The sequence below is a fragment of the Cherax quadricarinatus genome, unplaced genomic scaffold (assembly GCF_038502225.1).
Source record: "Cherax quadricarinatus isolate ZL_2023a unplaced genomic scaffold, ASM3850222v1 Contig761, whole genome shotgun sequence".
NCBI lineage: Eukaryota > Metazoa > Arthropoda > Malacostraca > Decapoda > Parastacidae > Cherax > Cherax quadricarinatus.
This window is the reverse complement of record NW_027195787.1, coordinates 10,988-36,957: the sequence shown is the minus strand read 5'-3', so window position 1 is coordinate 36,957 and position 25,970 is coordinate 10,988. Positions and strand designations below refer to the sequence as shown.

The following is a 25,970-nucleotide window of genomic DNA, read 5'->3' as shown; positions in this document are numbered from 1 at the left end:
GAAAGGGGGGCATTTTGATCCAAAAAACTGAAGATATCCACCCATTCCCCTGGTACTGTATAACTGCTACAGGTTGAGCATGTGCCCATGAATATAGCAACAAGCTAAATTTACATTAGATTCGAAATAACGTGAGGATACCGCATATACAGGTCGACAGATGCAGTAAATAATTAATTATGGGACAAATTTATCTTAGTTGGTGGACGTGTATACATACAGTATTTTCGGGCATATAAAGCGCACTTTTTTTTTTTTTCCCACAAAAAATCTTGGAAAATCAGTCTGTGCCTAATATGCTGAAGGTCAGGGTCGAGGGTAGGCTTTGGGTTACACTTTAGCAGTTTTTTACTAACGTTACAACTGCTTAGAAACATCGTCTTACATGCTGGAAAATATTGTATAGTGCTTGTTGTCTGCAGTCTGAGCTGCGTAACTTTTCCTCTGCCAGGCCCCCCACCCACCAGCCTGCCAAGCCACCACAAAATACCTATAATACATATATCACAAATTATTCAGTAACTATTTTACACATGTATAAACTCCCTGCACACAGAGAGGTTGCCAATGAAAGGTACATCCGTGACCAAACCCTAAACACTAAATAGAATAATTCATAGTCAACTTCTATTACACACATTTGATTTACACATACAATACTAAGTTCAAACTCCTATGTACACTGGTTATGTAATAGATTCATAAAAAATTAAATACAAGTGCTGCACAAAATGGCTACGTAAGCCTTTGTGTTCATCAAATTCTCTTCTTGAGATGACCAAACATTTAGGTTAAGCTGCATTGGACTTGTGCTGCTTCTAATAAGCTTCACAACTCAGTCCAGGAACACAAGCCTGGTCAAAAATTTACTATATGTACACTTTGTAAATTTAACCCTCTCTAAAAAGTAAGCTAAAGGCCTTTGGCATGCTGCTGCTCCCTTTCAACTCAAAAATATATCAACTGTGACATTTAACACTCCAGAAGCATTAAGTCGCCCCGAGCATACACACACACACATACAACAATCTAAAATTATAATTCTACACTTCACTTTGGAGCAGCAGCATGACAATGACCTTTTGCAGGCACCACTGTGGTCTGAGGTATATCCTCAGGTTCACCCCACCAATACCTAGCATGACTAATGTGTTCAGGAATTAATTAGCGTCGTTGTCTCTGTAAAGTTTGTAACCGTTCACGTAGTTTCTTTTGGTATTGTGTGAGTTTTGCCTTCTCCTGCACTAAGGATTGTTCTTTTATAGTGATAGTATGACAGTACTGAGATGCATTCCTTAGGATCTCCACTTTAGGGGCCTTCTCACGATCTTGTATTTCTGGGACAAGTAACCGTAGTTCTTCAAATGAATTACGGAGATCTACTCTCCTCAAGCGCTCTAGGGAATTGTGCATCTCTCGTTTCTCTGGGTCATGCGAGTCCGACCTCAATGCCTTGGCCTTCTGTGGAACATGCCTCAAAATTCGCTTGGGAGTCTTGGTTGTAGTAGAAATGCCCACCCTTCGGAGCACCACAACATTACCACGCACGAGATCAGGTGCAGCTGCGGGTTTTCTCTTAACACCTTCTGCCACTGCTTGCTGTAGTCGCTTCCTCATGCGCTTTGTGGGTTTGACAGGAAGGATGCCACCACGCACCTTGACCACCTTTTTCATACCACTAGTAGTGGTGGTGATGAAGGTGGTGTTGTTTTGTCGCCTGCTGGAACTTGTGTTGGAACTGCTTGAGTAGACACTGTTTGGGCTGCCGACGCTCACAACATCAATCTCATCTTCTGTTGAAGAAGAAAAAAAATGATAAAGTATACATTACGAATTTTTTATATAATGTACAACAAATTCCCTTCAAGAGCATAAGTGCCTTGATTCTGAAGGGCTCTTAATTAAGGAACTGGAGCCATCGTGTTCCTTGGATTAAACCTAATTATCACTCACACCCCAGATTCTGTATGATCCCTACAGGCTTAGCACTTCCACGTGAATATAATAATAATAATAATGTACAATTAACTCCCTTTGCGGGAAGTACCTTGATGCTAGTGGAGAGATGCCTGGTTCAATGATACCAGAGGTACTCTTCTGCTCCTTGGATCAAACCATGGTAGTTTGTTGGGCTTACAACGTATCCAAGTTGTCTCCTACATCTCATTTCCTAAGTTCCGGCATATCATAAGAAAGGAGAAACACTGCAGCAGGCCTACTGGCCCATACTTGGCACGTCCTTGTCAAACCTAAACCCACTTGTGCATGAGTTCAAAAGTACTCTGGCAGAACCATGAGGCAAAAATCAATGTATATACCTGTCTCCTAAACTCCTACTGCCACCTGTAGTAAGTAGTTGCACCTGAGGGTCACATCCAAACCACACTGCTTGTTTCTTGAATTACTAGTGATTAATCCTCTGCAGTCCCTAATTTTTTTTTTTGGGGGGGGGGGGAGAGAGAGAGAGAGAGAGAGAGAGAGAGAGAGAGAGAGTGAGAGAGAGGAGAGAGAGAGAGAGAGAGAGAGAGAGTGAGAGAGAGAGAGAGAGAGAGAGAGAGAGAGAGAGAGAGAGAGAGAGAGAGAGAGAGAGAGAGAGAGAGAGAGAGAGAGAGAGAGAGAGAGAGAGAGAGAGAGAGAGAAATATAGTATGTCTGGCAGAGACGCTAATAAGGAGATCCACCCTCAATCCCACCCATCCCCAGGCACCCACAACGCCCATTTTCTCTACTGTGTGGGACCGGCGTGTATGGAATTGGCTAGACGCGAACCAGACGCCGGAATGCGGCATTAAAGGGGCTGGGCCAGAATGTAAGGGAAAAGACGTGCGTACGAAAGGCGAAGACGTGGGGGGGGGGGGGGGTTGAGTCCCGTGGATGCCACACCTCTACCATATATTTGATGAGTTTCGAGAGTTTTCCTACTCTGGAAGCCCTGTCCTGGGCAAGGGTTAAGTAAAACGACAAGTGCAACTAATGTGATATTTTATAGTGCAATGTTTCGCTCTCCAGGAGCTTTGTCAAGCCGGCATGACAAAGCTCCTGGAGAGCGAAACTTTGCCACCATAAAATGTCACCTTAGTTGCACTTATGTCCTTTTACTTAACATATTGTCGGTAAATCTACCAATATTAATACAATCGGTTGGGCAAGGGTTGCCTGGATAACCAGGCTGTTGCTGCTGGCGGCCCGCTGGCTCACATGCATCACAACCTGGTTCTCATCTGGCACTACGTGGAGATGCTTTTCCAGTTTTCTCCCGAAGATGGCATTAACTGGAGACTGAAATACTGATATAGACTATTTTACTAACATATGAATTCCCTGTCAACACTGCTGATGAATCTTTATATGTTCCGGTCTGTGACTTAACAGTACTGGACAGTATAGGACAGGAATGCGTAGAATTAGGGCGGATATGGCTGAGGTGTATAAAAGGAAGAACATGAATAAATAAAGGGGATGTAAATAGCGTGCTAAAAATATCTAGCCAAGACAAGATTCGCAGCAATGGTTTAAGTTGGAAAAAATCAGATTCAGGAAGGATATGGGAAAGCACTGGTTTGGTAATAGTTGTGGATGAGTGGAATAAACTCCCGAGTACCGTCATATAAGCTAAAGCGCTGTGCAGTTTTAAAAATAGGTTAGATAAATACATGAGTGGGTGTGAGTTGGACCTGACTAGCTTATGCTAGTAGGTCCGATGCCGTGCTCTTTCCTTAAGTGGATGTGACCTGAACCTGACTAGGATGGGTCAGTGGCATAAGCTGGTAGGCGACTTGGACCTGCCTCGCATGGGCCAGTAGGCCTGCTGCAGTACTCCTTTCTTATGTTCTTACAACCAGAATAAACAAGATAGGGAGACGATAATACAGATATCCGGGAAATATCCGAGGATTATTGAAGTATCTGGGGTAGCTGGAAGAATACCCGGGGTTGTTGGGGAAGGGTAATATCTGGGGAGGTTGGAGCTATACGCGAGGGTAAGATTAAGTGAAGAGTTGGATAGGTGTCCCCTCAAGACGTTTAAGACAGGGGGAGGTACGAGGGAAGGTAAGGGACCTCGGGAATGTAGATTGGATTAAGGTGTAGTGAAGCAACTGCGTCAGTTCCACGCTAGCCTATACGAATACGAAGGAGGGATAATGGGTAATTCCCATCTTCTGGGAAAATATAGGAACAGATATTGGAGGGGAAGATAGGACAAAAAAAAATTATAATATGCCTTGGTAATATATTTACAAGCCATGTGAGTTATGCACCTTAAACTCATGGTCTAGATACCATTTCTTTTTTTGGTTTACACAAATCAATTTTACCCAGGATGCCACCCACAACAGTGGGTTAACAAACCACGGTACGTGTAGGGATTGAACTCCCGGCAAGCGCGTCGTAAAACTCCAGGCCAGCACGTATGCCACTAGCCTGTGGCTTAGTACCTATTTACTGTTAGCTGAACAGGGGTAGCAGGTGTAAGGAAACATGACCAAATGTTTCCACCTAAGCCGGAGATCGAACCACGGACACTCAATGTCTGAGGTGAGTAAACTACCAACTTAAGGATTTAAAGAATTATACTCCCGCAACCCAGCCCTTGGCCAAGCTTATCTGACGCTTGCCTGATCAAGCATGCTGACTGGCGAATCGTTCCCACAATGAAATTACCCTAGTATGGGCTGTGGCTCGTACGTCGGACTGCGTGCGGCCAGCAGTAACAGCCTAGTTGATCAGGCCCTGATCCATCGGGAGGCCTGGTCATGGACCGGGCCGCGGGGGCGTTGATCCCCGGAATAACCTCCAGGTAACCTCCAGGTAACCGTTCAGGACATATATAAATGTTCTGAATTGTACACAAGTATCTGAGAAATGTATCACCATACATTCCTCAGACACCCTCGTGTTGCACCAGTGTGTCAATCATCTATGTACGTTACTAGGGGGCAGACGGGAAACAGAGCTAACGAGTAAGAAAAATACCCTTAAGTTACTTCCAGTATCCTCTGGGGGGCACGCCCCCCCCCTGCCAGCCCAATCCCAGACCAAATAGCCAGGAAAGAAAATTCCAAAATAGCAAACAAGTGGAAGGAAAATTTGTGGAAGAGCTAGTAAGTGGAGGAAGTAAAGTGGGAAATAAGTAGCAAGTATAGGAAGGAAGACCAAGGATAAGAGGTAGATAGGTTTTACAATAGGGTGGGGCCCCTGGTACTACCTGGCGATGTGTCCTTGTCTTGCCTCACCGAATGTAACACAAAGCGACACATGTTACTGTCGTTCTATAACAGTAGTAAATCCAGCTGGCAGACGCTTTACTGTGTGATACTGCAATGAAGATTGACTTACACTCCCACCACCACAGTTAAAAAAAAAAAAACTCAGTTGACACGAACGGGAAGACAGCAAGATAGCCACTGCACTCAATTTTATACCTCATTGTTTTTAACAATTTACACAATTAAAAAGACGCAGATAATGCTGCACAGGTAAGTCAGTATGTATGTGCTCAATAATAACCCACAGACAGAAACGCAAGAAATTAATTAATCTGTATATTTTGACCCCATTCTGCTGAAGAGGATCCCAGCAGGGGGTCGAAATATACAGATGGACCCCCTTCCCTACAGCACCGATACCCTTCCCTATAGCAAAGACAGGGTAGCAGGCTTCTCACGTCTAGAAGTAATGGCTGCAGGAGGGCCAGATCAACACCAACAATATTTATCAACTTGCATCAAACGTGATTCTCCCTCCCCGCCTACACATACACACACATCACTAACACAACACAACCACACAATATTATAATAAAAAAACGTAAATCTGCGTGGGTCAGTTAGTCAGGGAAAAGCAAAAGCAACCGGGAGAAAAAACAATTATTATTATTATTATTAGCTGTGATCTGTTTCCAGTTTGCTAGTCTCGCAATCCGGACTCCGTGTTAGCTGCTTGCTTGATCAACCAAGCTGTCATAGAGACACCGGGGCTTTATTTATAAAACAAAAATGATTACATCAGTAATGTACTGCTAAGCCATTCTACGAGACAGTTAAAACAAGAGCTAGCTATGTTTTCCCCTTCTTGTTCCACCACACTAGATGGTATATGACAGATATAGGAAGAGGGCGAGGGCGGAGGTAAAGTGTTATAATGGTGAGTGCTCCTAACTGCAAGTTTAAGTGTACACCCACAAAATGCAACACACACCACACTTTAAAGGGGTGTAGAAAACTGACTTGTTTTACCAGCTTTTTGTAGCCAATAACTTGCTTTACACGTTTTCCGTAGTCAAAAACCTGGCCTACAAGCTTTTCTGTAGTTTAACCTGGCCTACAAGCATTTCCGTGGTCTAACCTGGTCTACAAGCTTTTCCGTGGTTTAACCTGGTCTACAAGCTTTTCTGTACGTTAAGCTGGTCTACAAGCTTTTCCAAATCACTAACCTGGTTTAGAAGCTTCTAAATTTAGGAAAACAGTTATTTACGAAGGTTTCTATACTGCAAGCTATATTTATTACAAAGGATAGGTATTTCATTATATAGGACACCACTAATGGTTGGAAGGGAACGACAGCCCAATTCCCTTGATCGTGAACCCATCTCCAGCATCAAGGTAACTCCCTGCAGGAAGGACAGGAAGGGAAGGGAACGGAGGAAAAGGAGGGAAGTGAGGGAGGGAGGGAAGGGAACGGAAGAGAAGGAAAATGAAGGGAATGGAGGGAGGTAGGGTGAGAAGAGAGGGCTTGTAAGGACTACACATGTCTCTCACCATCTGCTTAGAAGTCAGTGGCTACCACACTTCCGGCCACTCACCGCAAACTCTAACCCCCGCACACCCAACCATCCCCACACACCTCCACACCCACACCTGGGCAAAGAGTACAGGAGTATACATAGGGCGAAGAATGAGGAAATGGTATGGTGATACCGACAAGAATGTTTGGGTAAGCTGGGTCTGAGAAGGACCTGCACGGGTCGGGCAAGTAGGTACGCTGTTATGTAGTATAAAGATGAAGAAGTTACCTAGCTCTCCACCCTATATATACTCGCGTACTCTTCGCCCAGTCTGGGCGAAAAGTGATCAATAGAGAATCGCAATATACTGCTTGTGTGTCTATTTTTCCATCCTGTAGGTATTTTACACCATTTATTCCCATGGTTGTTGATGTCATGGCAGTGATGTGTTACAGCATCAGGTGGTGGTGAGGTAGTACACAAGGTTGATGCGCCCTGGCCACCGTGATCAACATTACAATGAATGCAACAGCAGCTGCCATCACACCAATGGAAGATTTTTCCAATATCTGCATATAATACATCTACATTTTGTCTTCCAGTGCATTCAAGGCCATGTGGAAGACTGGAAATGGAAAGCAACTGCGAGACACACAAGTGACCTGTTGTAAAACCATGTAGTTTTCCTACTCCCTGGGCCAGAATTCCCTGGTTCCTACCTGGTCAACCAGGCTATTGATGCTGGCCCTTGCAAGGTGGAGAGATTTGATCTTCAGCTTCCTTAGATCAGAACTGATTGTCCCGCATTTCACAGGTGCTGTATGACCCCCTCCCCTCCGCGGATTTACCTTTCCAGTGAATATAACAGGAATGCGATCCTCTTCATATGTGGGTTATTACTGAACATAATCATAGTGTATTAAATCTACACTCTATGACTATTTACTGACGGCTCCAAATAAGTCCTCACACCTCCATGGGAAGGAGATAAATCTTTACCTCTGATGAGTTTCCTGACTTCCTACTCTTGTAGCCCGGCCCTGGGCCAGGCTTGTTTGGTGTTTGTCTGATCAACCAGGCTGTTGTTACTGGCGGCCCGCTGGCCCACATACCCACCACAGCCTGGTTAATCAGACACCTGATAAATTAGACACATGTGCAACTCTTGGGTATCTTCATTGAGTATCTTCATTGGGTATCTTCCTCAATGAAGATACCCAAGAGTTGCACATGTGTCTAATTTATCAACATGTCGGTTCTCTGAACCATTCATCTACAAATCAGACACCTGACGGAGGTACTTATCGAGTTTCCTCTCTCTGACTGTATTGTTCCAGTCACGGTATTGTACACCATTTTATTATTTACTTCTACGCTTGTTCCAACAAGTGTACAAAACAGTTTGTCTGTGAATATTCAAATCTCTTAAATGACATAACCTAGGTGGCCCCAGACTATTTAACATCTTACCAGAAGGCATCAGAAACACGGCTGGAAACTGAGGAAACTGAGCAAGTATCTTCAAGTGCCGGATGAACCAGGCTGTGATGGATATGTGGAGCAGCGGGTCTCCAGCAGCAACAGCCTGGTTGACCAGGCAAACACCAAACGAGTCTGGCCCATGGCCGGGCTCCGAGAGTAGAGACTCTCGAAACTCATTAGAGACTCTCGAAACTCATCAAAGGTAAAGGTAGGTATCCCGTAGCTCGATTGCTAGGGCACTCAGCTCACACACTGAGGTCCGGGGTTCGATCGCCGGTACGGTTGAAAACATTAGGACGTGTTTCCTTAAGACACCTGCTGTCCATGTTCACCTAACAGTAAAATAAGTTCCTGGATGTTAGTCGACTGGTGTGGGTCGCACCCTGGGGTCAAATTTGTCATTGATGTCGGCTAGGCCTGTATACCTTGTACTTGTGATGAATGGTTTTGAAAACCGACAAGTTGAAGAATTGAGACACTTATGCAACACATGGGAATCTTTATTGAAGAAACGTTTCGCCACACAGTGGCTTCATCAGTCCAATACAAAGTAGAAATGGGTAAGGAGAGTAGAAGTTTGAGGTAATCAGTCCCTCAACCTGGAATCGATGTGTTCAGTCCATTACTCTTGTAGGAAGTGCAGCATAGGGCCAGAGAGGTGGCTTATATACTGCAGTGAGATGAGTTGAAGCAGGAGGAGGTGAGATCACAGTGGGACCTGCCACTAGTGTAAGTAGGTCGTCGTCCAAAGGTTGGGCAAGCGTTGAAGTCTTTGTACCAAGATTCCATGATGTTGCAGTGTCTCAATTCTTCAACTTGTCGGTTTTCAAAACCATTCATCACATCTGTCAGACACTGCAACATCATGGAATCTTGGTACAAAGACTTCAACGCTTGCCCAACCTTTGGACGACGACCTACTTACACTAGTGGCAGGTCCCACTGTGATCCCGCCTCCTCCTGCTTCAACTCATCTCACCGCAGTATATAAGCCACCTCTCTGGCACTATGCTGCACTTCCTACAAGAGTGATGGACTGAACACATCGATTCCAGGTTGAGGGACTGATTACCTCAAACTTCTACTCTCCTTACCCATTTCTACTTTGTATTGGACTGATGAAGCCACTGTGTGGCGAAACGTTTCTTCAATAAAGATTCCCATGTGTTGCATAAGTGTCTCAATTCTTCTACCTTGTACTTGTAGAAATAATTATATTATTATTATTATAAGACACCCTCTCACCATCCCCCCCGACAAGCGTTCACTGCATTTTAAAACAAGTTTTCACAATCCCTAGAACTGGTGCTGTTGCTTGCTGATGGTGCGTACGAGTGTCCTCAGTACGCAGGCAACGCAAGAGGAACCACAGGGTGGCTAGTGTTACCAGTGGCACACATTCCCGCGGGATTACCATTCCACTGCCACCTCGGAGCTCATGGCTGCATACGCAGCCCCCTGCTTACACTCTCCCACTATGTAACTAATATAGACTAGGACAGCCACACTGTGATTGTAAGTTATATAAGCTAGGACAGCCACACTGTGATTGTAAGTTATATAAGCTAGGACAGCCACACTGTGATTGTAAGTTATATAAGCTAGGACAGCCACACTGTGATTGTAAGTTATATAAGCTAGGACAACCACACTGTGATTGTAAGTTATATAAGCTAGGACAACCACACTGTGATTGTAAGTTATATAGACTAGGACAGCCACACTGTGATTGTAAGTTATATAGGCTAGGACAGCCACACTGTGATTGTAAGTTATATAAGCTTGGACAGCCACACTGTGATTGTAAGTTATATAGACTAGGACAGCCACACTGTGATTGTAAGTTATATAAGCTAGGACAGCCACACTGTGTAAGTTATATAGACTAGGACAGCCACACTGTGATTGTAAGTTATATAGACTAGGACAGCCACACTGTGATTGTAAGTTATATAAGCTTGGACAGCCACACTGTGATTGTAAGTTATATAGACTAGGACAGCCACACTGTGATTGTAAGTTATATAGACTAGGACAGCCACACTGTGTAAGTTATATAGACTAGGACAGCCACACTGTGATTGTAAGTTATATAGACTAGGACAGCCACACTGTGATTGTAAGTTATATAGACTAGGACAACCACACTGTGATTGTAAGTTATATAGACTAGGACAGCCACACTGTGATTGTAAGTTATGTAGACTAGGACAGCCACACTGTGATTGTAACTTACATATACTAAGACAACCACACTGTGATTGTAACTTACATATACTAAGACAACCACACTGTGATTGTAACTTACATATACTAAGACAACCACACTGTGATTGTAACTTACATATACTAAGACAACCACACTGTGATTGTAACTTACATATACTAAGACAACCACACTGTGATTGTAACTTACATATACTAAGACAACCACACTGTGATTGTAACTTACATATACTAAGACAACCACACTGTGATTGTAACTTACATATACTAAGACAACCACACTGTGATTGTAACTTATATACTAAGACAACCACACTGTGTGACTGTAATTTTTAGTAACTAACTGACAGAATACATCTTTCTACCGACGAATTAATAGAGCAGAAGCAGGTAACATGTCTTTCTCCCAGTGACGGGAAGGCAGACTGCACCTCCACCACCAACCCTGAAACGACCCACACAGGTTTAGCGCTTCACATTATATCTGGGTGCCAACTTTACGCAGTCAGCAGCACACGATCGTTAATGCCATCAAGAGTTTAGCATAAATTCCCAGCCATGACAGATAATTTGCTCCCCGAACAAACAGTTTGGTGTTTTACTGTTTTGTTTCCTGTTTTTTTTACCAACTATTTTGTTGTGTTTTTACCTACTGTTTGCGTTTTAATTACCGTGTCCTGTGTTTCACCTACTTCTTCCTGTTTACCTATTTTTGTTGTTGTTTTACCTACGGTTTCTTGTGGCCATGCAAGATACATGCATATATACAAACGTGAACATGTAAATACATATATGTATATATATATATATATATATATATATATATATATGTGTGTGTGTGTGTGTGTGTGTGTGTGTGTGTGTGTGTGTGAGTGTGTGTGTGTGTGTGTGTGTGTGTGTGTGTGTGTGTGTGTGTGTGTGTGTGTGTGTGGCCATACAACATGCATATACCTGGTTTAGAAAGACACGTAAGCAAACACTGTAACATATTTATTAGAAAACGTTTCGGTCCTGGGACCTTGATCAAGTGATCAAGGTCCCAGGACAGAAACGTTTTCTAATAAATGTTATAGTGTTTGCTTACGTGTCTTTCTAAACCAACTTGTCGGTATTTATTACCAAGGTTTATACCATGCATATACCTAAACGAGGACATGCACTATGAGGATGAGTTGCAAGCATTGCACATGTGCAACATCTGGGTATCTTCACTGTAGACGTTTCGTCATCCAGTGGCTTGAACATTAAAATGGTATAAAATACCGACAGGTTGTTAGGTAAGACACATATGCAACAGTTAGGTATCTTTATTATGAAACGTTTCGCCTACACAGTAGGCTTCTTCAGTCAAGTACAGAAAAGTTGATAGAAGCAGAAGATACTTGAAGACGATGTAATCAGTCCATCACCCTTAAGGGTGATGGACTGATTACATCGCCTACTGTGTAGGTGAAACGTTTCATAATAAAGATACCTAACTGTTGCATATGTGTCTTACCTAACATCCAGTGGCTTCATCAATGCAAATTCAAGGACATAATTGAAAGACAGTAGAACTATATACAAAAGATGAGGTAATCAGTCCCTCAGCCTTGTCTGAGTACAGTAAAAAAAAAAGTTGATAGATTAAAATAAGCTATCAGGTGTTGTGTTGCTAGCAATCCACATGCAAAATAAAACCAAGCTTATTGATATATTTGAAGTCATACTGATAATGATTTCCAGTCTGGTGGAGTGGGTGTGGAGTCACGTTGGTCAATGGTGGTACACCTGACGCTATCCTCATTGCCATACAAAAACCTCCTACCTTAGACTGACATATTTCAACACAGTATATCAAGGATAGGGAGTAAAACTGCTGACTTTTCTTCCAGCCATGTAACTGCCACATAAAATAGGGTAACATCACATTACTGATGTAACCAATATTGTTACATAATAATAATAATAATAATACAAGGGGGAGAGGGTGGTGGTAGTGCCGGTGCCACGGTCTCGCCAGTGCCAACCATGAGATAAGGCATCACTAGACGCCACCTTACATTATCAGCACCAAGGTTACTTACGCTGATGCTATATGAAGCTCCTTGCTCAAATCTGACCTTCCCCAACTATCCTGTCCCCTCCCCTCCTCAACTATCCTGTCCCCTCCCCAACTATCCTCTTTCCCATCCCCTCCCAACTATCCTCTTTCCCATCTCCCCACCCCCAACTACCCCCTTTTCTCCTCCCCATCCACTCTCACTCTGCCTGACGTATTGGATATACTGCCATGTTCAGATACAGATAAGAAATACGCCCATGTACATTGCTAATACACGCGCGCATATGGTACTACTGGTAGCTATATCTAATACAGTTAAATTTATTCAGGTACAGGTACACAAATACAGTTATACAGTTGGTTTAGAAAGACACGTAAGCAAACACTAACATATTTATTAGAAAACGTTTCGGTCCTGGGACCTTGATCACTTCTAACATACAGAGGTAGAAAGACATTATATATATATAGGCGGAGAGTGAGATGTGACGCACGTGACCTGAGGAATATCATAAGAACATAAGAATGGAGGAACACTGTAGAAGGCCTACTGGCCCATGCGAGGCAGGTCCTTATCAAAACAACCTCTGCCTATGATGAGGACCAGTAGACGATGAAATCATGTGACTCCTGTGTTGTTGGGTTGGTGCTGCTTAAGTATCATGCATGCCAATGTTTTTGAAATTTTGTAGTTTCCAGTGTTGCGTTCTATAGTGTCGGTGACGGTGATTAGTGAGGCTTCTAGGCACCGTCGGCGTCTGAGGTCTGGTTCGGTGAGAACGAGTTGTGCCTCATTCCAGTTCATCAAATGCCCCGTGGAGTCTCTGTGGAGGACACAGGCGTACCTTACATCGTCTCTGTTAGAGGCATTTCGATGCTCATTCAGGCGGACTGCAAGATCTCTGCCTGTCTCGCCTACATATTTCTTGGGACAGAACCCACAGGGGATAGTGTAGACGCCTGCTGTAGAAGTTAGAGGTGTGGGGCTGCGTTTAGTAGTGAGGTCTTTGATAGAGGATGTGTTTATGGTGGAAACGTTGATGTTACTCATAGCAAGTGCCCGGCGAGTATTCGTGGCAACATCGCCACATGGGAGTACTATGAACTGTTTAGGGGGCTGTTCCATGGGCGGTTTGTTGAGGATAGCTTGTGCCTTGAGTCTGCAATCTCGGATGAAGAAAGATGGGAACTGAAGACGTGTAAAGGCTTGTGTTATGTAAGTGCATTCTTCTTCTAGAAAACAAGGGCTGGAGATGCGAAGAGCTCTCAAGAAGAAGCCAATGAGGACTCCTCTCTTAGTGCGGGTATCTTGGGGTATCTAATAAATATGTTATAGTGTTTGCTTACGTGTCTTTCTAAACCAACTTGTCGGTATTTATTACCAAGGTTTATACCAGTTATACAGTTATACACAGCAGGATATATGTTCATTACTCAGGAAACCCCAAGAAAGTCAGAAAAAGTGACTTGTTCACTGGGGTCCTTGTATACAGTAGTGTTTGTGTGCGCTATACGTGGATACATGTGTGAAATTGTAACACTGTAGATAAAAATCCCCGACAATATGTTAGGTAAAAGGACGCAAGTGTAAGTGTCGCATTAGCTGCACCTGTGTCCCTTTACCTCACATGTGATGGCATGGAGAAGACCCGGGCCAGGGCACGTCCTGGCGAACCTACCTGTACCTGTACCTAACGTGTGAAATTATTTACATTGTCTATAACTCCAGAACAGGATTCAAATCTGTGCACTCTACATCCAGGTGTACAGAACTTTCGCCACGAAGCCAGACTCCTGTGTACCACGTCTCTGGTGTTTGTGATTACTGATTTGGGAAGACCCTGAAGGGACTGCTTCCAAGGGAAGGGGATGCGTGAGGCAGTTGTAAACATGCTCCTTGTTGCCATTCCTACACAAGAGTCCTGGGAATTTAAGTATTACTGTCTACAGTCTACACCTTACGAACGCCACGAGGCAGACACTCCACACCTTACGAACGCCACGAGGCAGACACTCCACACCTTACGAACGCCACGAGGCAGACACTCCACACCTTACGAAAGCCACGAGGCAGACACTCCACGCCTTACGAAAGCCACAAGACAGACACTGTCTACACCTTACAAATGCCACGAAACAGACTGTCTACACCTTATGAACGTGATAAAATTGTCTACACCTTACAAACACAAGACGGGAGATTAGTCTACACCTCATACATGTTACGACACAAGATTACTGTCTACACCCTCAAGCACACAGTACTCAGGTTCAACTCTCTGAAGTCGTCACTGCTAGAAGCTAACATATAAAACGAGACTCTCAAACTTACAAGTCTCTGGTTAAACACCAGAAACCTGTCGATATCACATACCACCTTCACCACTCCTTGGTCAACTGGGCTGTTTCTGTTGGCAGTTCGCCGACCCACATATCCTTAACATATCCCAAACACACATCCTTAACAGTGTTGCACATGTGTCTTATTCCTGAACCCCTCAGTACTCTATACCATTATTGCAAGACGAAATATAATAATAGTGTATAATACCGACAAGTAGGTAACACAATGTGCAATAGTTAGGTATCTTCATGGAAGACGTTTTATCATCCAGTGGATTTATCAATACAAATTCAAGGATATACTGGAAAGAGAGAACTATGTACAAAAGATGAGTTAATCAGTCCCTTCAGTCTTGGAGTTGAAGTCACCGTAGTCTGGAAGACTCTGAAGCACGGGAAGGAAGCTTGGCGCTTATATACTGGCGTCAGATGAGGAGAATGATTACCTCGTCTTTTGTATATAGTTCTGTCTTCCCATTATGTCCTTGAATTTGTACTGATAAAGCCACGTGATGGCGACACGTCTACAGTCAAGATACCCAGATGTTGTACATGTGTCTAATTCTTTATCTTGTCGGCATTGTGTATCATACATTTACATCTGTATTTTTTCGTAATAAAGATACCTAATTGTTGCACACCTGTCTTATTTACTTGTCTGGTATTGTATACTATTATTATATTCACGTATTATAATAAAGACACCCAGATGTTGAACAGGTGTCTAATTCTTCAAGAATAGATACCTAAGTGTTGCAGATGTTTTAGTTATAATGAAAGGCTGCCTCTACTCACCAGCGACTACAAATGACAGGTGTTCTAGCTATACCAACCCAACTCATCGTTCGTATGAACTCAGCTTTTTCCAAAACATCTTAAATTTTTAAGTCTCCACGACTGCCGTGGGTGGGCGGCGCAATCCATCATTCCAGGAAGCAGGAAACTATTCTCTCAACTTCTCCACACCACCAATGACACAGCACAATAAACTTTAATTTAACACTAAACTAGCTAAACATGTTGATTAGGGAGGAGGGTCATGGTCCCACAGACTCAAACTAGGCCTCCTAGTTAAAGAGAAAGACATCCTTCATACAATATTAAAATAGGTGGGGCATATGCATAGCTAAAGCGTAATAAACACATACCAACACTCAATAACCCACAGGGAGACAGAAATTCGGAAAATTGATTAAAGAGGATGCCAGTAGGACATATATCTACACATTCCCTCAACTCTTTCTTCCTCCTTCCACCCTACTGCGTCTTTCCCTTTAAACAAACTGCCAAGTGGAGTCACTTTATGTAACATTCAAAATAAGTTAGCCGAGTACAGGAATGAGAATGGTTGGTTGTGAGCAGGAAGACTTGCCTGACATGCGCCAGTAGGTAAGTCTCCTGCAGTACTTCTATTCTTTTTACACTTCCTCCTCAATTACTATCACCCTCTGGCCTCCTCTCGTTCCCACTTGCACCTCAACCCACCTCATCCTCCTCTCCTCCCCACCTCCCAAGGCTCGAGATCAACGGCACCTTCCAAGGTCGCGGGAGCTTGAGTTGCATACTCCGGATTCTCACTGATTTTGCTTTATTTCTAAAATACGCGATACAAACGAAGTTGTTATTATTATGCTTAATATGAATCACACAACCCCTGTGGACCATTCAATACAATGATGAAGGCTCGATCCTTTGTCTACTAAGACCAACAGAGATATGTTGTCTATCCGTACTTACCCAATTGGCCTTATTGACTATAAAAAGGTCATGTGTTCTCCGTCAACAAGGCACGCGCCCTAAGCTCTGATGTAGCAGCCTGATGCCAGGGTAGTACACAGGACCTGCTTCACAAACACCTTGGGTAAATTACTGGGAACACCTCTGAGTCCTAAATGGAGCGTAGTAGATGGAGTTACATAATATATGTGTAAAGTTTTAAAGGGCCTGGTCCCAAATCTGCACACTGTCGTTACACCATACTGAGAGATGAGAGAAAATGTATGATAAACCCGGCGAAAAGCAAGGCACAATAAAACATTTTATCAACGTCAGAGGTCCCAGACTATAAAATATCTTACTAGAAGATATCATAAACACTACTAGGACAAGTGTAGTGTCTAAGAGGAAACTGAGTACTTACGCCAAGTACCGTATCAACTAAGCTATGACGGATACATAGGTCAGCAGGCCGCCAGCAGCAGCAGCCTCGTTGACCAGGCAAGCCAGACTAAGAGTGTAGGAAAACCATGGAAATCCGTCAAAGATTCATATGGTACATGAACGGCATACAATTCCGACAAGATAAAGAATCAGACACATGTGCAAGTTCTGGGTGTCTTCATTTGTAGACGTTTCGCCATCCAGTGGCTTTACCAATATAAATTCAAGACATAATGGGAAGACTAGGGCTGTATACAAAAGATGAGGCAGTCAGTCCCTCAGCCTTGGAGTTGGTGATAATTACCTTCGTATCTTCAAAACTACGGTGTTCTTCGCCACCTCCAAGGCTGAGGGACTGATTACCTCGTCTTTTGTATATAGATCTAGTCTTCACATCATGTCATTGAATCTGTATTGACAAAAGCCCCTGGATGGCAAAACGTCGACAAATAAAGATAGCCAGATTTTGCAAACGTATCTAATTCTTAATCAAGAGTTCAGATGTTTTGGTAAGGCAACAGGTCAAGGACCAGCAGTCTCCCTCTTAAGCAGATGCGTTGCCGAAGCAACGCAACGCAGAAAACAGAAGGTAATAACGAGGGTCGATTCTGAGTAACTCTTGTCGTATTCTCCGTAATACAGAACCGAGTTCTTAAAACTCCTGTACTTCCTACTCTCCTCGACCCGCCAGATTTCAGGGTTGCTCCAAAATCGTGGGTTAAATTCACACGATTTACATTTTATGTGCGCCCACATCATCTCAATGCCCTTAAGATAGCCGTAAAAAGAAGTAACCTACCCTGGGCCTATATAAATGTTTACTTGCCTAATAAGCTTTTCAGGACCATCACCTTGGCCATCCGTTTTGCGTTTTACGTTTTTGTTTCGTGCGTTTTCTGTTCGTGTGATTTGTGTTTTTTGGTTCCTTATCTATAAGGAGGAAAAAAAGATTTTTTGAGTGTGCGTCGTGCACTGAGATCGAGAGCACAGGTCGTGCACTGAGCTTGGGAGAGAAGCACAGGTCGTGCACTGAGCTTGGGAGAGAAGCACAGGTCGTGCACTGAGCTTGGGAGAGAAGCACAGGTCGTACACTGAGCTTGGGAGAGAAGCACAGGTCGTATACTGAGCTTGGGAGAGAAGCACAGGTCGTGCACTGAGTTTGGGAAAGAAGCACAGGTCGTGCACTGAGTTTGGGAAAGAAGCACAGGTCGTGCACTGTTTGGGAAAGAAGCACAGGTCGTGCACTGAGCTTGGGAAAGAAGCACAGGTCGTGCACTGAGCTTGGGAGAGAAGCACAGGTCGTGCACTGAGCTTGGGAAAGAAGCACAGGTCGTGCACTGAGCTTGGGAGAGAAGCACAGGTCGTGCACTGAGCTTGGGAGAGAAGCACAGGTCGTGCACTGAGCTTGGGAAAGCACAGGTCGTGCACTGAGCTTGGGAAAGAAGCACAGGTCGTGCACTGAGCTTGGGAAAGAAGCACAGGTCGTGCACTGAGCTTGGGAGAGAAGCACAGGTCGTGCACTGAGCTTGGGAAACAAGCACATGTCGTGCACTGAGCTTGGAAATACAGTAACACCCCCATGTCGACTGGAAAGTGCACGAAATAGATTCCAGAGGGCCAGAGAGCACCAGTTTCTAACGCCTGAGAAGCACCGGGACCCAACAAGAGAAGCTGGAATCCAACTCCCACAAGCATACATCCCATACATTAAGAATACCTCAAGGGTCAGACCAGACCTCCTGGTGGATCAATCAAGACCTAATCAACCAGGCTGTCAAGACTGATGAGGTGCCTGCGTCCTAGGCCAGACTTGCCTAGTCAACCAGGCTGTTGCTGCTGGCGGTCCGCTGTCCCACATATTCACCACATCCTGATTGATCTGGCAGGAGATACTTATCCAGTTTCCTCTTGGACACTTCTACAATTGTCCCAACAGTGTTTCTGATATGTTAAATAGTCTGGGACCACGGATGTTGATACAATGCTTTGTGCCCACCGCACCCCTGCTTTTCACCGAGTCAATTTTGCATTTCCTCCCATATCTCTCACTCCACTGTTACTATGAACCTCAAGTACTTTGTCTTATGTATATCTCTTCAGGTGAGTACATACTTAGTACTTAAAAGTGTTCCCGGTAAATTTAAATGTATTTCTGGCACTATGTGGAGTGTTTATGATCCATTTAACTTCTGGTCGTCAAACGAGGGAGCATCAGCAATCTGAATAGTGGTTCATTTCTAATGTTTTTACTATCCATCGTGTCATTCTCGTGGCTGCTGTGACAGCCCAGCTGATCAGCAGCTGACCTGAAGAACGTATCAACGCCCCGCGGGGATCAACGCCCCCGCGGCCCGGTCCATGACCAGGCCTCCCGGTGGATCAGGGCCTGATCAACCAGGCTGTTACTGCTGGCCGCACGTAGTCCAACGTACGAGCCACAGTCCGGCTGATCCGCCACTGACTTTAGGTACCTGTCCAGCTCTCTCTTGAAGGCACAAATGCAGTGTTATTATATTTTCATGGATAGCTGAAACCCCGTAAGGGTCTGGGAGTATCTAGGGTTGATCTTTGACGAGAATAGTTCCAACGCCTTGGAATAGGAGCCGTTCAACATAAAGAATGGGTAACTAAAGTGTAATAAACACCTGTCAATGTTCAATAATAACCAACATGGAGACAGAAACTCAGATTAATTGATCTGTAGATTTCGACCCCCTTTTGGGATCCTCTTCAGCTGAGGAGGATCCCAGAAGGGGGTCGAAATACAGAGTACAGGTGAGGAAGTAGTGTAGTTGAATAATGGAGAAACATGAGTGGGGAGGAGAGGCCACAAGCATGAGATGCATTGGTAGGAGAGTAAGATAAGATAAGATAAGATTTCGTTCGGATTTTTAACCCCGGAGGGTTAGCCACCCAGGATAACCCAAGAAAGTCAGTGCGTCATCGAGGACTGTCTAACTTATTTCCATTGGGGTCCTTAATCTTGTCCCCCAGGATGCGACCCACACCAGTCGACTAACACCCAGGTACCTATTTGCTGCTAGGTGAACAGGACAACAGGTGTAAGGAAACGTGTCGAAATGTTTCCACCCGCCGGGAATCGAACCCGGGCCCTCCGTGCGTGAAGCGGGAGCTTTAGCCATCAGGCCACCGGGCCGGGAGAGTTGCATGCTACACTGGGGGAGGGAGGGGTGACGGGTGTGGGCTGGAGGGACAGAGAGGGGAAGGAGAATGTGAGGGAAAGAGGGGAGGGGAAGGAAAGACAGGGGGTCGGGAAGGAGGGGGAAGTGGGTGGGATTTTTAGAGGGAGGGAGTGTAGTGGGCGAAGACAGGCGGGGGGGTGAGGGCGGAACGGGGGGCAGGAGGGGATGACACAGCTGGTAGTTCCCCCCTGACGCAACACCGGGGCGCCACACTGCCGGCACCACCACAGCCGCATTGAAACACCTCCGGAAACACTCATACCACACCGCAGCGCCTCCATCACACCTCCACCTATACAACCTTACATCCTCAAGGGTGATGCACTGATTACATTGCCTCCTCTACACTCGACTGAAGAAGCCTACTGTATAGGCGAAACGTTTCTGAATAAAAATACCTGTTTAACATGTGTCTATCAACTTGTCGGTATTGTACACCACTATCACATTCAACTCACACACTCTCCGGGGCAAAAGTATAGACGATGTTTCGCTCCGTCCTGGACTATTATCAAGTCAACCAACGGACCGTAATCTCTATAATTTTCTTTGGAAAGTCTGAGGTATTTGTGAACCACTTCAACCGCAGTACTGTGACTGCCATCTCGGCTTAGATTCTGCTGCACACTACACTGCCGTCGCCCCGGCTATCTAGACAGACAGAGGCACCAGGAATGGAGATAGTCGTTGACAAATTGCCTCGATTTGGGCTGTAGGAACGTGAAAATATAATAGCCCTACTGTAGGCCTACTGGCTCATGACAGGCAGGTCCTTCTCAATCATTCTCACTGGTAATAATAATACCTGGAGGGAGGGTCTACCTGGAGGGTATTCCGGGGATCAACGCCCCCGCGGCTCGGTCCATGACCAAGCCTCCCAGTGGATCAGGGCCTGATCAACTAGGCTGTATCTTTATTTCTACAAGTACATGTACAAGGTATACAGACCACAGCTGACATTAACGACATACTACTATATAGAAAGCCGCTTGTTATGCAGAGCATTTTGGGCAAATTAGGTCAATTTTGTCCCCGGGATGCGACCCACACCAGTCGATTAACACCCAGATACCCATTTTACTGATGGGTGAACACTGGACAGCAGGTGTCTTCAAGGAAACACGTCCTAATGTTTCCAGCCTCCTCCTGAAACTAAGAGAAGGCAAGCCATATACCAAACACAAGTAGAGTAACACCAGATAAATTTAGACAATTCTATACCTCGATGCATTGTTCAAATTAAATTCTTAGCGACTTATTTATACCGTCTTTGTGGTTCTCATGCAGCTGTACACCCCAGTCACCCACACACTGCAAGAAAGTGAAACTGCAGTGATAGTTGTCTTGGAAGAAAAGATTCCGTCGCTCAAGATAATGCACGGGAGGCTTCACAAGACCAAGAAAATGCACGGGAGACCTCACAACACCAAGGTAGTGCACGGGAGACTTCACAACACCAAGGTAGTGCACGGGAGACTTCACAACACCAAGGTAGTGCACGGGAGACCTCACAACACCAAGGTAGTGCACGGGAGACCTCACAACACCAAGGTAGTGCACGGGAGACTTCACAACACCAAGGTAGTGCACGGAAGACTTCACAAGACCAAGGTAGTGCACGGGAGACCTCACAAGACCAAGGTAGTGCACGGGAGACCTCACAACACCAAGGTAGTGCACGGGAGACTTCACAAGACCAAGGTAGTGCACGGGAGACCTCACAAGACCAAGGTAGTGCACGGGAGACCTCACAAGACCAAGGTAGTGCACGGGAGACCTCACAACACCAAGGTAGTGCACGGGAGACCTCACAACACCAAGGTAGTGCACGGGAGACTTCACAACACCAAGGTAGTGCACGGGAGACTTCACAACACCAAGGTAGTGCACGGGAGACCTCACAACACCAAGGTAGTGCACGGGAGACCTCACAACACCAAGGTAGTGCACGGGAGACCTCACAACACCAAGGTAGTGCACGGGAGACTTCACAACACCAAGGTAGTGCACGGGAGACTTCACAACACCAAGGTAGTGCACGGGAGACCTCACAACACCAAGGTAGTGCACGGGAGACTTCACAAGACCAAGGTAGTGCACGGGAGACCTCACAACACCAAGGTAGTGCACGGGAGACTTCACAACACCAAGGTAGTGCACGGGAGACCTCACAACACCAAGGTAGTGCACGGGAGACTTCACAACACCAAGGTAGTGCACGGGAGACTTCACAACACCAAGGTAGTGCACGGGAGACTTCACAACACCAAGGTAGTGCACGGGAGACTTCACAACACCAAGGTAGTGCACGGGAGACCTCACAACACCAAGGTAGTGCACGGGAGACTTCACAAGACCAAGGTAGTGCACGGGAGACCTCACAACACCAAGGTAGTGCACGGGAGACCTCACAACACCAAGGTAGTGCACGGGAGACCTCACAACACCAAGGTAGTGCACGGGAGACTTCACAACACCAAGGTAGTGCACGGGAGACTTCACAACACCAAGGTAGTGCACGGGAGACCTCACAACACCAAGGTAGTGCACGGGAGACCTCACAACACCAAGGTAGTGCACGGGAGACCTCACAACACCAAGGTAGTGCACGGGAGACTTCACAACACCAAGGTAGTGCACGGGAGACCTCACAAGACCAAGGTAGTGCACGGGAGACCTCACAACACCAAGGTAGTGCACGGGAGACCTCACAACACCAAGGTAGTGCACGGGAGACTTCACAACACCAAGGTAGTGCACGGGAGACCTCACAAGACCAAGGTAGTGCACGGGAGAATTCATAACACCAAGGTAGTGCACGGGAGACCTCACAACACCAAGGTAGTGCACGGGAGACCTCACAAGACCAAGGTAGTGCACGGGAGACCTCACAAGACCAAGGTAGTGCACGGGAGAATTCATAACACCAAGGTAGTGCACGGGAGACCTCACAACACCAAGGTAGTGCACGGGAGACTTCACAAGTGTCAAATGACATTAAACTTGTAATAATGTTGGTAGCATTACCGACAATATGTAAAGTAAAAGGACACAAGTGCAACTAATGTGACATTTTATTGTGGCAACATTTCGCTCTCCAGGAGCGAAACATTGCCACAATAAAATGTCACATTAGTTGCACTTGTGTCCTTTTACTTAACATTAAAGTTTACATCTGGGTTTTACGCTGTTGAATTTACCTCTACTTGTGGGGACAGCATCCTTGTAGATGAATGGTTCAAAGAACCGACATGTTGAACAATAAAATGATATAAAATACCGACAGGTTGTTTAAGTAAGACACATATGCAACAGTTAGGTATCTTTATTTCGAAACGTTTCGCCTACACAGTAGGCTTCTTCAGTCGAGTACAGCAAAGTTGATAGAAGCAGAAGAGACTTGAAGACGATGTAATCAGTCCATCACCCTTAAAGTTTTGAGGTGGTCAGTCCCTAACTGTTGCATATGTGTCTTACCTAACAACCTGTCGGTATTTTATATCATTTTATTGTTCACTCTGTCAGACACTGCAACACAAGGGTATCTTGGTACAGACTTGGAACCACTTCAACAACCTCTACTAGTGAGAAAGGCTGGATTTGAGAGGGACCTGACCTCTCAATGTCTACATTCTTACTCTACTAGTGACCTACGTCTCACCTCCTGGCGCTATATAAGGCTCCATCCTATCACTTCAACTCCATATTATTCCAGACAATGGAACAATACTCTTCTCCAGACTGAGGGACTGACCACCTCAAAACTTTAAGGGTGATGGACTGATTACATCGTCTTCAAGTCTCTTCTGCTTCTATCAACTTTTCTGTACTCGACTGAAGAAGCCTACTGTGTAGGCGAAACGTTTCGAAATAAAGATACCTAACTGTTGCATATGTGTCTTACCTAAACAACCGACATGTTGTTAAATTAGACACATGTGCAACTCTTGTTGCACATGTGTCTAATTTAACGACAGCATCCTTGTAACATTCTCCCCCCCATACATCTCAACCGACCCAGAATCAAACCCCAGTTGCTCTGGTTGTGAGCAAGGCGCTACTAAGACTTCATCATCACCAAATTCACCTGAGATTTAATTTTGCTATAAATCATGTAAAGAAGTATTTTTTAGACACAAATGTATTGTTAACAGGAATGTTTATTCTCGCGAGAAAATGTGTTTACATGTTTGCCAACATTACAGACACTTTATACTTAGGAAGTCTATAAAAATATTTTTAGAGCAGGTTAAGCAAGGCCACGCTGACTAGCATACTGGCAATACCTGTGGATGAGCGAGCCACTCAAGCAAGTGCTTTGCCTTGGTTTCTCTAAAATTAGTTACATGTATAACTTCTATTCATGAGGACCTGCCGGTAGGAGACTAGGACCTGCCTCGCATGGGCTAGTAGGACTGCTGCAGTGTTCCTTTTTCTTATGTTCCTAACACAAGCTAGATCACCTACCTGCAGTGTCTTACATGTACTGCCATCTATTGCTGCGATCGTCTACTGTTACGATCTAGTAGTTTAAACTATTACTATGATTGTAGATGAATGGTTCAGAGAACCGACATGTTGAATTAGACATATGTGCAACTCTTGGGTATCTTTATTGAGATACCCAAGAGTTGCACATGTATTACTATGATGTATGTTTTTATGAACATGTTGGGGGTGAGTGATAAAGGACACTGATGATACTCCTGATCCCAGGTACAAATGATCTGAGACACTCACCAGAGTCTGAGGGAGTGTGTGGAAACGAGGAGCCGCTGTAGTGACCATTTGAAGACGATGGTGATAAAGATGCGGTAGGTGATGGTACTCTCAAGGCGTGGTAGCAGTGGTCGACGTGTACTCCAGTTAAACTTGTTTCTTCCCGGTGGTAGGCATGGTACTCTTCGCTGCCTTGGTCATCGTCATTGTCTTCGTCCGTGTCTGTTTCAGAGGACTCAGAGGGAGTGTCTGGACGTGCGGTGTGGTGAGTGGAGAACTGGTGGTGCAGACTAACTTCCTCGTCATCGTGTGTGTTTACAACGTCGTCGACAGCGTGTAGGTCAGCTATGTAAGTGAAACCTGCGGCTACGTCAGGTGTCGCTTCTGAAGAAGAATCCATGAGAAGTTCTGTTATCTGTGAGCCGGAGTCCTTGTGTGTGCGGGGGTGATGGTAGTGTGTGTGACTGTGGGCCTCAGCAGTACAAGTGCCTACCCACATGCAGTCATGTCTCAGCTCGGAACCAGCAAGTGCCAGCTGCGTACAGCTGGTACAAGTGCCTCGTCCTAGTCCATGAGCACAAGGTACACCGTTCAACCCGCTTTCCATCAAGCCTATAGACTCTAAATCGACGTATATTTCATCATCGTCTTCCATCAGTGGCAGCTCGAGGGAGCTGGGTATAGGATCCATGTTGAACTCCATGTTGCAGCTGAGAATCATGCTGAGGTCTTCCGCGTCCCTCAGGGGAGAACGAGGTGGTGTTAGCAGCAATTCAAACTTCTTCCAAATGTCGTTGGAGAGAGTCGGACCCTCTTGGCACCACTCTGCCTCCGGATCCAGTTCCAGCATATCGATGCCTGCCAACCACAACCGGTCCTGTAACAAGAGAAAAACACATGTTCAACTGTCAAGAGTAGAAAGATATCAAAATACTGACAATCAACTAGGCATATCCCCCCATACACTATATATATACCTCTGATACTTCACATACTTCGTTTTGATAAGGACCTGCCTCGTATGGGCCAGTAGGCCTTCTGCAGTGTTCCTACATTCTTATGTTCTTATG

At 45.1% G+C, this 25,970-nt stretch overlaps 1 protein-coding gene across 1 annotated transcript; it reads right to left on the bottom strand.

Moving 5' to 3' along the window:
* Window positions 1-208: 208 nt before the first annotated feature.
* LOC128701373 (N-myc protein) lies at window positions 209-25,812 on the bottom strand. The gene is made up of 2 exons (XM_070080651.1): window positions 24,922-25,812; window positions 209-1,793 (listed from the first exon to the last, which is right to left on the bottom strand). The coding sequence occupies exons 1-2, from the start codon at window positions 25,748-25,750 to the stop codon at window positions 1,165-1,167; spliced, it is 1,458 nt and encodes a 485-aa protein (XP_069936752.1). The 5' UTR covers window positions 25,751-25,812; the 3' UTR covers window positions 209-1,164.
* Window positions 25,813-25,970: the final 158 nt, after the last annotated feature.